Consider the following 14,036-nt stretch of genomic DNA (forward strand, 5'->3'; position numbering starts at 1 on the left):
TCTACGTTAATGTAAAAGTCAACCACTATGATGACTTTATCTGTATTAAGCACATTAAGCATAGAAAATCTGAAAATTCAATCAAAAACTCTGAAAAGGGGCTGGATTGTCTCTTGGTTGTTGCAAAGCTCTTTAATAAATATTATAGTGCTGTACGAATGACAAATGACTTGAGCACCAAGTAAAGGAAGAGATGGCACCATATTTATGGGTCAACGAGCATCACAGTTGCAAAGCCTTTAGGGGGTGCATCTGTTTATGGAGCTTAATGACACTGAAAAAGTCAGTTACATCAAATCTGCCAAAATAGAGTAAGCTATACAGTATGAGCAGCATTCATGAGGAACTTTGTGCTGAATTGTGTATTCAAACAAAGCCCTTTAACAACTGGAGGGACTTCCCATCGAGCATCATTAGTGGAGTCCTGCATTTAAGGAAAACTGTGCACTGAGGCTCTACAGAGCAGTGCAACTACTTTTTAACGCCTATGAAAGACTGGTGTGCTGTACTGCTATCTTCTGGTGTCGATAAAGCATGGGCACTGCGGAGGAGGACTGGGTCTTAAGGCGTGCATTGTCAGCTATTTCTAATGAGCGAGAAAAGCCTGCACATAGGGATCCCTGGTAGTTATGCCACATTGCAGTGGGTGTGCATTTTCCCATTTTAAAGAAGCCAGTTAGAACATCCTTAATTTAATTACAATCACAAAAAGTGCAGGTGATATAATATCACATGGTTCCTGTGATATGGAATAAAACTTGATATTTTTTATCTGCATGTCAAATAACACTCCATAATATCTTTTAATGATGACTCAAAAATGCCCACACCCTCCTTCCATGGCCTGTTACCACAGCAACTAGCTAATTAGTAAAAGGTGAAGAATGAGTTCAGGGAGACAAGATGGGTGTGGATGCAGAAGTGGGGCTAAAAAAAGATCTCAAAATTGTGAGAAACACATGAAAAATTACATTTGTGTCCTTGGGGAGATTAAAAACAAGTATCTTTGAGAGAGGCGATTGAGGTGACAGCTCATGAAAGCAGAGCTGAAAGTAAAAGAAAGGTATAAGAGAGGAGCACGTGTTAGCGTGAAACAGACTTAAAATAGAGCAGAGTGCCGCTGCAGGACTGTTCTTGCTCCACCTGTGAGTGGATGCCACTATTTTCTATTTTATTTATTTATTATTTTATTTTTTGTGAGAAAGACAGACAGACACAGAGAGAAAGAGGGAGAGTCAGCCATCTGTATAACTTGTGCAAAATGGCAAACATGTCCAACCGTCTGTGTTCAGAGCAGCTGCACGCAGATACGCTACACTGACTTTCAGTGTTTTTTTTTTGTTGTTGTTGTTGGTTTTTTAGTTTTTTGGAAATCTAACAGAATAAGGCTTCTCTCCACCTTTGGTCATTAAGAAGTCAAATGCAGTGTGATCCTGTGGTCATACTCCAGTGATCCTTTGCTGTGACCTGGGTATGTCTCCCTTCATTGGCCACTTGACAGCGGTTGATGTGTTATTGATGGCTCTCTGCACCGCAAGGAGTCACGCTGGAAGCATGCTGCTCTCTGAGACAGTAATATGTCGTAAATGCTGCTCATTTATATGAAACTAGATGTTTAAATAACATACAAATTGAGAAGCTAGCTCACGTTAAGTGTGAGAATTTCCAGAGTTGACTTCTCATTTACAACAATGTGACAGGGTAGCAGCTCACAGCAGCTCTGTCTTCACTTATTTGTTTTCAAGGTTTGCTTCTTTTAATGTCAGTGATAATTATTACATCATAATAGCATTAACTGAATGTCACTAGGTCTTTCTGGTACCTACATCTCTGTATAGTGAAACAAACTCATATTTCTCGGAAATATGTCGTTTGTACTTTTCAATTATGGAAGATTACAACTGTGAGCAGATGCAGCCCATTGGCTAAAGAAGGAAGCTTGTAGCCAATAAGTTGCTCTATGCCAGTGAAATTACCCTGAATAAAATAAAACCTTTTAATATATTCTCTTAAATATTCTGAATACTATTGCGGTTATGGAATCCCTCCAGAATAAAAGGCCTACAAAATACCAGTTGGAAATAAATAGCAAATATTTCAGTTGCAGTCTGCACCCTCCAGGATAATTTTTGCTGAGTTATTACATTCATTTTTGTTTAGCACCTTTTAAGCATTAGATTATCTCACATGCACTTTTTCAGTACAAACTCAGCTATTAGTCTAACTTACTGTAAAATGGAATATGGGTACACAATTCAGTTTTTGTTTTACTTCAGCTGTTAAACTAAAACGTTTAACAAGATTAGTCATGAATGTTTAACTATAGTTTCTCTACTGTAATTAGTGTAGCGATTGTCACAGCCGATGCGGAATTAAAAACGTATAAAAGCTGTTTAAGAACAAACGCAAGCCTCCTTTACATTTTTCGGTGTCCTCGATGACTAAATATAATATGTTTACACCTGAATTAAAAAGGCTGGGTCTAAATGCATGAGTTGTTGAGAACTGATTGAATGCAGCACAAATAGCTGACTGGGGCAATAACACGAACTACAAAGAATAAACCTTTTGTGTTCACCTGAAATGCAACTCATCCTGTGACTAGTGTTTTGCTCAGTGCAGCTTTGTTCACCTCCCAAAATCATAGAGATTGATTTTCTTAAGCAGGCATTGCACGCTTGTGGTACCATATTGCAGATATCAGTCTTTATACTTGTTTGTTGGGCAGTTTTATGTCATCAAAAAATGCAAAGACTTGCAATGCAAGTATTTTGTGTTGTGCTGTGAGTGTTTGCAGGTGTGTGTTTATTTGTGTGTGCGTGCATGTGTGTGGGTGTGTGTGTGTATATACTCTACTGCTGGATAACAGGATAATCAGCATGGGGCAGATTGCTGCATTAGCAGAAAGTATGTGTACGAAGGTTATCTGCAAACATCAGTGTTTTAAGTCCTGCAGAGTTACAAGCCAATACTGTACGTTAGAGCAGATTGGAACAAGACAGCCCTGAGGCCCTGAGGCCCCTCATAATTTATGAAAAAGATTTTAGAATTTTCAGCATCTCAAAGCAAAGGGGCTGAGTGTTATTATAAAGCCACTTGCTTAGTCAATTTAAAAAAAAGGCAAACATTAAAGATTTAGGCTCAAAATCATTGCACCTTCGATCACACAGTTTCTCCAGAAAGAGTCATTTCTCTCCTAATTCTCTTTCCTATCAGTGACTACTCATCCCCTAATTTAGCTGCCTGCATCCTGGAGACCTCCTTTTATCTGAGGCTAATAAAGCAATTTTGAAGACACTGCACCAGATGTTTTTAAAAATGTGTCCATGTCCCTTGGTTGGACAATGACAATTTCCGAATGTTTATTGTTCTTTACTTTATTAACAACAGCTGGCATTTACGACAAGCTAACGTTAATGTCAAGAGCAATGATGAGAGAAGAAAAAACCAATACATTTGATACATCACTGCTCTCTAACTCCAGAATCTGATCCGCTGGCAGCTGATTGACCTGTAAGATTATACTGCTCTTGAGCTGGTGTGTTGGCTGGACATGTAGCGTCTTTGTTTCCCAGAGGCTTTTAAACACACATACATGCTCACTCACACACAGACACACCCCCATATATGCACACATACACACACACATACATTCATTCATACAGCAGCTGCTGCCGTCGGCCTCCAGGGACATAAATGGCCCTGAGCACTGTAGCAGATGCATCAGGAAACAAACAAAAACACACCACAAACACACACATACACATAAACAAACACACACATACACATAAACAAACACACACACATATACTTCACTCTAATGCATAGACACCCATAGTGAATATAAATCACTATTTACTGTATTTAATTAAATTCTGGTAACCAACAACAGGGGGTGTAAATCTGCAGATATACATGTAGGTGCACAGACAATTGTAAAAATTATGAAAAATAGCAGTTTTATCTGTAGAGAAACCCTAAGTAAAATAACCTTCCCACCCCTACATTCTCAATAATGAGCTCCACTGATTGTCGATGGTAGCAAATAATTAATAAAGATGTTACCAGGCAGTCAAATCTGGTAGTGTAATTGTTAGAATGAAGACATTTCTTTTGTTTCAGCCTCCCCATCTAGTGTTCCTCTCTCTAAGTGTTTTAATAGTTTTAGGTCTTGCCCACATATCAAGCAAATGTGCATGACCGCCTGAGGTGCTACTAAGAGTCAAGTGTGACGAATACATTAATTCAAGCTAAACTTATGTGCCTTCAGCTGTGGAGGTTCACCTATTTCTGGTATCCGCTTTAAATTCTTATCAGTGATGATAAGTAAGCTATTTAAAAATATTCGTCTTTAATATTCGCAATTTTAGACAAAAATTATGAAGGACTCAGAGTTAGGCTTAGAGTCGACACATGCAGAAATGAAATGTCACTTGCTCATTTAACAACTGAAGAATATGACTTCCAGCTGTTTCTCAGGGAAGGAAGGAAACAGAGAAAGTTAATTAGGGGAGACTACAGGTAAGCTCATCAATTATAGCAAAGCTGAGGTAGATATAAACAAGATTTGAAACAAGTTATTATAATACATGAAAATTAATATGTCAGAAATGCCTTATACAAAAGGAAAAAAACTTCACCCGCATAGGTTTCTTAACTGTAGTTTTCTGCTCAAATAAAACTCTTTGGTTGAATCAAATAAATAATGTGAGTCTCTACAATCAACTCATTGCACAGTGCAGCCACGCATGATGATGAACCAGATGTAGCCTTTGTCAGTTTTTATACCAATTAAAATAACTCTTTCATCTTGATTCACGCTATAAAGAGGTTATCATTATGCTGACGTGTGTCTATCTAAAAAACTTGAAAGTTAAAAACCTTTAAGGGAATAACACTAGCATTTTGCTTTGTAACTGGTGCATTTTGCTAATTGCATCAATTTGCACAAGTCTTCAAGCCTAAACACCCACAAAGATTATTTTATTCCATAAATAATATTTTGGATAGGTAGGTTTAAAAGGAAAATAAAAATAGAAAAGAAGGGAATTGGGGTTTGGTCAAGTGCAAAGACTCTACATTGTCTTGTGCACAATGTGATAATGTCAAATAATTATTCATGATTCTTTTATTTTTTCAGCAAAACTAATGAAATTGGGCTTAATCTCACTTGCTGACTTCATCGTACAGCTCATTTTATAACGGTAAGTCATTTTAGCTCACTATGTCTACCCTTGTAACCACGCATGCAAGTAGACCCACACTTGCAGAAGTTACTCTGTATGCAGTATTTACAGGGAAATAACTCAGATTTTAAAAAGTGCTTTTTATCACTAGTGTTGATAGAAAATCCCCGGCATCCATTGGCTTTATGTGGACCTGTCCTGTGAGCAATTGTTTTAAATATAGCTGCAGGAAAAATAATAATAATAAAAAGGTGCTCATATGAAAAGTATATACATCTGAATTATTCTAAAGATGGTGTAAAAAAAATGTTCCAAAAGTCAAGTTTGTAGGTTAGTATATACAGTACAGGTTGACTTGGATTACATGGCTAACCCCAGTTTGGTAAATCCACTTCAGGTATTGATGAATTCACATGTTATATGAGGTATGGTTTTGGGCTAACAAAAGAAACAAGCATCCCAGCTTTCTTAAACTGTTCTTATGTTTCTGAATAAACTCAATTTGACATCATTTAACCAGAAGCATATGGGAAAGAACTGAAACCTCAGAAATATACACTTGGCCAACTAGTGTATAGTCAAAAATGAAGGATTCAAGGACAGTGAAATAAAACTGGCCCTTTAAAAGGTTATACTTTCTCAGTTTTTGTGTTGAAACTCTCAGAAAGGTGATAGTTCTCCCATGTGTTTATTATTGAGAACAGTGGTGGTAGGGTCATACTGAAGTGAATTATATTAAAAAGTGGTTCTATTTTGCCCTCCCTATTTAAAATTAATAAGGGGGCCAAGGAGTTTTTGGTATATAAAAAGAAGTTCACGTAAAAAAAAGCATAGTCTAATTTCTTTAGGGATTGTCACCATATGGAAGTAAGGTGGATTTATACATTGTAAAGGGAAACATTGCATACCTAGTGAATCTCATATAGACACGCAAGTGATGTGTTGAATTAAATAATAGCATGCGCTGAATGGAAGCTGAGCTCAGCTTTACTGCCGAAACCCCCCATTGAACAGTATAATCAATAGCATCCAACATTAGGTACTGCTGCACAAATAAACTAATGACACCTACACGTGCAGAAAAATGCTTTAAATTTGAAAAGCACTCTTACTCTTCACTACAGGATGATGGATTGCTAATTCTGCCAAAAAGTGAGATATTGCTACCCTCACTGTGCTTTGAAATACAATATTCTTTAGCATTATAGTTTTATCCACAAGGATGACCAATAACATAAAATATACAATGCATAAAATATATTCTTTTTTTTGTTTTGTTTTGTTTTGTTTTTTAGACAGGATGCTGCCCTCATTTAGATTATTCCTAAATCTCAAATTATTCTGGGATAAATAGAGTGCCCTTCTCAATGTAGGGTACCTCCTTTTAGTGGATATCCTGACCTATTTAGGAAAAGAGGAGAGAGGACGCAAATGTGTGGAAAAAAATCTACAGGAGTGAACAGTTTTGGGGCAAAGAGAAATGCATCTGTATTGTGCTTTTAGAGCCTGTAAAAAAGGATGTAGATACATTTGGTATCATCAAATATTTCCAGACTGTCCATTCAGGGTTTTTCTTAGCATATAAAAAGAGTCAAAGAGCAACAAAGTGCTTTACCCAACTCTTTATCCATTACACTAAAAGGCTGATGATATCTACATACATTTTTAATGAATGACTTGACAATAGTTGCAGTTTGCAACAAGGGTCACATAATATTTATTAAGATTTTATAAATTATTCATAATGCTCAAGGGAGAGGGTGATAGATGTTAAATAATAAACAGTTACACAGGGGTAAATAAGTAAAAGGTAAACGGATATAGAAACTCTACACTCTCAAGTACATAATTTATAAAATATAAACAGAATAAAAATATCTAACTCAGATTGATATAAAGAAAATTAAATGTAATGCAAAATACACAATGAGTTTATTTGCTTCACCAGAGTATCTGTCTCTTATTTTAGGTGCTGTTTATTCAGCCAAAGCTGCAATGCTGTGTTTGGGTTTGATGGTGAATATTGCATGTTATTTCTCTCAGAATGGAACGTCCCCATTTTTTACAAGATCGACTGTACAAATATTACATTCAGGTAAATGTGAAAAAAACAATACATAAATGATCTTGTGTATTTTCAGAAAATCTCATCAGTGCAGAGGACACACATTGAGTTTGTGTGTGTGTGTGTGTGTGTGTGTGTGTAGAGGGGGCAGTCAGCAGCTTCAGAAGAAGTAGCTATGACACAGATTCTCACTATTAAACCCTTGCAGAGGGAAACTTCTCTTCCTTCCTCTGTCTCCTTCCCACCCCCTCTGTACCTATTTTGTTCTGCCTCATATACTCTCTTCTCTATCCCTCCATCCGGCAACCTTTATTATTTTATCTTCCTCAGATCAATCAAGTTCTCCACTATCTCTCTTTCTCTCTCTTTTTTTTTTCTTTTGCTCTGCTGTAGTGAGTTCGTTGGCACTGAACTCACTACAGCATTGCAGGGAAGATGCATCAAAACACTTTGTTTCTCTTCTTCCTAGCTGCAAAGTGTGCCGCTAAAACCTAAAGGCCTTGTGCTTTAAAGACAGAACCTTTCCCTACAAAAACCATACCTGTGGTCTACAAAAACATCCAAGCACCACATTTAAAAAAGTGTGTAAAAAAATGTGTATTTCCATGATTTATTTTTAAAATACACTCTTAGAAGTATGCAATATAGAATTATGTTTAGATGTCACACATAAAAGATAGAGTTCACAAAGAAAGACAGCCCATAAATGATACACAATAGCCACAGTCAGGTGTTTGTGGTGTTGTGTGGTCAGATCTGCACAGTGATCTGCAAAGCACACAAGCAGTTTTTTGTCCCACCGAAATAAACATGCATTATTTGCATGTATAATGTGAAGGTGTTTAAATGTTGGCTGATAAGCAAGTAAAGAGGGTAATAAGTAAGATAATATTTTTATTGTATAGTGCTACATCAAGTCAGACATACTGTATATCTGAAAAATTAACAAATTAGCTGCAAATGTTTTTGTTGTTTTTATGTCTGTTGTTTTTTATTTACTATACTAAGTGTAAATGACAGCACTTTCAGAGATATAAAAGAACTGCAAACATTATCAAGGCTGCTGGTATCACATTTTACACAAATGCAGCTGTACAGTATATCATCAGCTTATCAACACAATCACGTATTTCTGTAACAAAATCAGATAGAGGGTTGTAGACAGCTTGGCAATCTGAAGCTGCTCTGCAGAAACAAGCTGCTTCTAAATATCACAGTTTTTGCAGATTATTCCTGGAAGAATATTTGCACACTACAAATTTTTATTGAAAACTCTGATGAGAGTTTATTTTAATCACATTTTTCATTTGCACAAATAAAAATTGTGTAAATGTCTGTATACTACTCTTGCCCATCAAAGCAGAAACCTAATTCATTTAAGTTGCACGCAGAGTGAGAATTGAGTGAGTGAATTGTCAGTTATTTCATGCTTTTAAAAACTGCATCACAGTAATATACTGTACAGTAAGTTTGATTTTTATAAATGCAGCCCTGACAATGATTTTCTTCATCCATGCTCACATTGCCCATTACCCAGTTAGAAGTCAGGCTTATGGAAATCATAATATACAACATTAATTTTTCAATGAGTCATATTGTGCAAGCCACCTGTGGTTAGTCAGAGGCACAGAAGCAACTCTTCATTTGTCTCTCTCTTTCAAAGACCATCATTAAGCTAACCTATGCCGCTGTGTAGAGTTGGTCTGTTTCTATTTATATTGCTGTTCTCTATTCCTACACTAATTATCTATCCTATGTCAGGACATAGGTTAGCTTAAAGTCTACAATTAAGAAGAAGCTTAATTGTAGCTGGATTAGACCGTCTAGACATACAACAATGCTATCTAACTACATCCTCACATTAAAACAGATAATGGACATGCAACCATGTTCCAAAGTTTTGATGCAGGGGAGACTTTTCAGCAAGGGGGAGACATCAAATGTTCTGTACTTTGGAACTGCATCCTTTGAACTGCAAGCACATACATGCAAAGTCCATTATAACAAACTAAACACAGGCTCAACATCCTACTTATGATGCCATCTAGCACTTGCTGCATGCTATGGACACACGCTGTGAAGTGCTGGACTTCACAATGCACACCAGTGCATCACAGTTGGTTATGTTCACAAGTGCGACACATCACACCTGACCACACCCAACAACACAGTTGGGTGTGGTCAGTGGGACAACAGACTTGAACCTTTCAACCCATAGAGGTCAATGCAACAATTTTGACTCCATACATGATTATAGTGTGGAGTTGCTCAGAAACAGTCTAGGAGGCACCTTTACTGCACAAATCTGTGCTAGTAGTGAACAATTCTCCAACTTGCTGGTACAACATCATTCTCATCATTTAAATAGAAAGTATCACTGATTTCCTGACCATGCAGACACATGCTTAGGATTAAGAATCACATCATTATCTAGCAGTTTTTGTGTTATTGCTACGATTGTCTGATAATGTCTAAAAATGCCTGTCTACAGGAAAAGAGAGATCCAAACCACCACTTAATAATAAATAGCTACAACCTAACTCGAGGTCTCCTTGCTCACCAAACTGCATAAGTCCAATACATTTTTAAATAATCTGCAAACAAGCTGGCTGAAAACGGAAAAATTCATTTTATTTTGGCATGGGTAGAAAGAAAAATACATGTACCTACAGACTAAAATACTCACAAAATACTATGTAAAATGCTTCCCAAACCATCTTTCTTGGTTCCTGTGGCATAGACAAGCAGAGTAGAAGGAGGAATCCTCAGTGGAAAGCAGCTAATGTTACAGTTAATGCCCTAGGGTCAGTTACAGAGACTTGCAGGCCAAACACAGTCTGAGGGAAGCCACAACACATAGAGATCATTTACAAAGCATAACACTGTATTCAGCATGGTAACACATGGCTGTGGGCATCATACAAACTATTAATCATTTTCCTACTAGTTCATACTATGATTCATCTACTGTATTTAATGTAGTTTAATTTTAACGGGGGTCAATTGAGTTACTATACTCTATCATATAAAGAAAATCTGTTGCATAAAGGGCTATTTATACTTGTTTTTTATGTATTTCAAGGAACCCTGTATATTGTTCAGCCAGTGAAGTGCATGATCAACAAATAGCTCCAAATATCATGAACAAAAACATCCTCAGAGTATTCATTTTAACTTTAGAGGAAAGTAGCAGACAATTGAGATTTGCTTCCGTGCCTCTGAAGAACTTTAGGTGGCTTACAGACAATCATCCAAAAATATCCAACAAATTTTTGAACGCTGTACTCACAGGGTTTTACTGATTCACCTGCCAGTGCTGGATTTTAAAGCTGCATTAAGTAATTTTTGACCACTAGGGGGCAGAAAGACTCCAGGACAAGTTCACAACAGTTAGCGATTAGCTTCTGACATTGTTATGGCTATCATGTTAGCAAACAGTTGCCTACTTACACATCCAGAAGAAACAGAGCAACACGGACATCCCTTTGGTCTCCTTTTTCTGGCCACCTGTTGAATGTAATCCCAATATTCACTGGCGTTTAGCTCTTGTTTGGTCTTCCAGCTTATGACAAAATTTGGCCTCTTTTAGGCTTGATAAATTTGTGATTTCCTTCAACAGTTGCTTCGGCTCTTGTGACTTTTGCTCTTGTGACTTTTGCAAAACAATGAGCTGAAAATGGCTCAAAGCTGTAGGACTTCAAAGTGTCAAAGTCTCAATGGTCTTGGCAATTATAGCAATTCCATAAGCAGAAGGGAGTCATATGATTTAGTAATACACAAAATTGCTTAATGCATCTTTTAATCAAGTCAACATGCTCTGACAATATTTCTTTTAACATTTCTTTACATCTGAGGAGTCAACCAGGTGATTAGCCATCACTTATATGATTTAGCATAGTTAGGAAAACCCCTGTCTCACATGGCTTCAGATCCCTGATCAATAGATGTTTTGGTGTAATGCGGCTCACATCATCTCTGTTGCTCTGATGCAGTTAACAGTGCACACAGTGCATAGTGTGGTCAATGAAAGCATGAGTAAACTTTCAATCCTTTACCAAACACAGGGCAACACACACACATTCACACACCAATAGAAACCCCACTGCAGCAGAGACTATGCTATTTTTGCAGACCTGTGGTCTGGGATAATAAGCATATACAGTATATTGATTTAATGATTTATAGTGTTTATAACATTTAATCCTCTGTAAAGTCATTGTCATATTAAAAATCCATGTGTCCAAGTTTCACAGGTGTGTATACTCTTTTTTTTAAATGAGCATCACAGCATGACATTTAGATTGAGTTTAATGGGTAGAAAATTCCACTTTTAATTAATCTCACAGAGATGATGTGTGGCACATTTTTCACAAAGATTTTACAGCATGTCTGCTTTTCTAATAAAACTAAAAGCTCACCTGTTCAATCCTCAACGACAAGCCATTCTCACACAAACTATGGGAACTGATCTAATCACACTTTGGCTATGATGCAAATAGATGTCTATTAATGAGAAAAAAATTCTAAATTAATTTGCTTTTCTTTTCATTTCTCAGCCTCAAGTTCACGCAGAGTTCAGAGCCATTTATCTTCCCTTTGATTTTACCTTCCACACCTGCTTGCTCACCATCCTTTCATCTTCTGCACCTCTGCTCTCCTCTCACTCCCACTCCCCTCTCCTCCTTCTGTCCTTTTGGTCTGTGGCCAACAGCATTGAGCATTATATATGAATGGATGGCTATTAGTTAATATAAACACAAGAATCTCCCGAAATTAGCCATAATTCTCAGTAAACCCTGCTATTAAATATGTTCAATTAGTTTATTCTTAAATAATGATGGGTGTGGAGAATAGAAGAGCAGGGAAGAGGAAAGAATGTGGGAGGCAGGGATGACTGTGGGAAACTGTAGAACAGAGGGCTCTGGGACAGTTTGAAAGGGGGTTTCCATAAGGTTGTTAGAATAACATTTTCTCTACATAAACACCCATATCATCATTACAAATAAACCACATATACACAACTGAAAAATAAAACCTTTTACCCACAAAATCGATAAGTGACTTACCTTCCAATCATAGTAGAGTGCTGCTGGACAGCTGCCTCCAGCAGCCTCTCCAAGATGGTCCATTCCCCCATGATGATAGGAAATTGGCAGGTTTATCAGCTGAAACGGGACTTTTTGTCGACCTGCTGGCCAGTGGGGACACACACAGAACCCCGTCCCACACCAGTTCCTTTTTGACCTCTACACGTTGACCTAACTGCTCATCAGTGTGTCTTAAACTGTGTGTGTGTAAGAGTGAGTGTCTTCTCCTGGGCCTGTCCCGCTGTGCTTCTCTTCCTGGTGGAGGAGAGATGCTGAGCTGATTGCCTCCCCCTCCTCTTTCCCTTAGTCTCTTTCCCTGTGCAGTGATGCTTGTCCTCCCCCTGCCGCACCACTCTGTTCTGCACTACAGCATATGCTATAGCTCACTGTATGTCAGCCATAATCACCCTCTCTGTTCTGCTTGGCTCTCTTTGTCCCCTTCCTCTTTTTGCCCCTTCCTCTTCTGTCCCTGCCTTCGTCCTCCACCTTACCCCCAAGGCACTCTTTTTACTTTAGCTGCACTCCCTTCCATGAAATAATGCTTTGCCTTCATCCTTGCATTGTGTAGGATCCCTGCCTTTGCAGCACCCTTGCTACTCTAACCTAAACACACACACTTGACTCACCTCAGCAAACAGCACAATAAACATACACACTTGCACCCAATGACAGCTCTAATCCAACTTCCCTACTTCTTACTAAGGACTGCAGATACACACCAGCACACAAAGCTCCTGCCTGCCGAATGTCATTTTACAACTGGAGGAATTGTCGCTCCCACAGCTCCAAGCACTACAAGGACCCATAAAAGCCTGCATACACACAAACACACACACACTCAGAGCAGCACACAGAAACACAGTGCCACCCAGTCGCTCAGTAATAAATCAGCTGCCTTGCTGCATCCAGTGCGGCTGAACCAAGGCAGTGCACTGCAGACCTGCTGTCCTGTGTTGTCCCTTTGGCTAATTACAGCACAGTCCAATGCCTAGAGTCATGTCTGCTGCAGGATGAAAAGCTGTCCTGTGGAGCCTATTTCTGGGCTAGATCATCTTGTATCCTTCCCTTTCCTCCTGCTTTCCTTCAGCCTGTACTCTGTTCCTCTCTCCCTTCCTTTCTCTGAGATCTGAGTCCTGCCAACTATCTCTGCCTCAGTCTTCAGTCCCCATCTCTGCTCTGTGCTCTCCCTCTCTGTCTCTGTGTCTCTTTCTTGCTCGTGGAATCGCTCTATCTCTCTCACATTCTGTGAGCATGCAACAACTCCCCCTCCTCCTCTCACGGATCACCCTCCCTCCTCTGGTAAATGTGCTTGAATTGCTACCCTGATCGCTGCTTCACTTATGCTTAAAAATACACCTCCCACCGTACTGCTGTGTCTGTCCCTGCCTGATGTTGCACAGAAAAAATAGATTCTAGATGGAACCGTGCCTCTTTCATTCCGATCCTTTGTTCCAGTCTGAAATCTCAGCGGTGGTTCTCATACTGAAATGCTCTCTTCCTCTCTTTACACATCATCCAGCCCTGCTTCCAGGAGGAGGACACAATTGCACTCTGCTCCACCCCATCCCCCATCTATCTCCTCCCTTTCTTTATTTTACTGTACTAGTGATGTCAGCACACCTATTTTATCCTGACCCAGCCCTTATGCCCTTTTCATATTTTCTCTCCCTATCTTCTCTCCGTGTTGCTCATCCTGTC

The 14,036-nt window shown here is 38.5% G+C and overlaps 1 protein-coding gene across 1 annotated transcript in view; it reads right to left on the bottom strand.

The window, feature by feature from the left end:
• LOC137108179 (gap junction delta-2 protein-like) overlaps positions 1-13,479 on the bottom strand; it is a 34,120-nt gene extending 20,641 nt beyond the window's left edge. The window contains exons 1-2 of the mRNA XM_067492539.1: positions 12,318-13,479; positions 10,702-10,758 (exon numbers count right to left, since the gene is read on the bottom strand). Coding sequence (XP_067348640.1) covers positions 10,702-10,758; positions 12,318-12,388 — 128 coding nt within the window. The 5' untranslated portion in view covers positions 12,389-13,479. The remainder of the gene's footprint in view (positions 1-10,701; positions 10,759-12,317) is intronic.
• Positions 13,480-14,036: the final 557 nt, after the last annotated feature.

The sequence above is a fragment of the Channa argus genome, chromosome 22 (genome assembly GCF_033026475.1).
Source record: "Channa argus isolate prfri chromosome 22, Channa argus male v1.0, whole genome shotgun sequence".
Taxonomy (NCBI): Eukaryota; Metazoa; Chordata; class Actinopteri; order Anabantiformes; family Channidae; genus Channa; species Channa argus.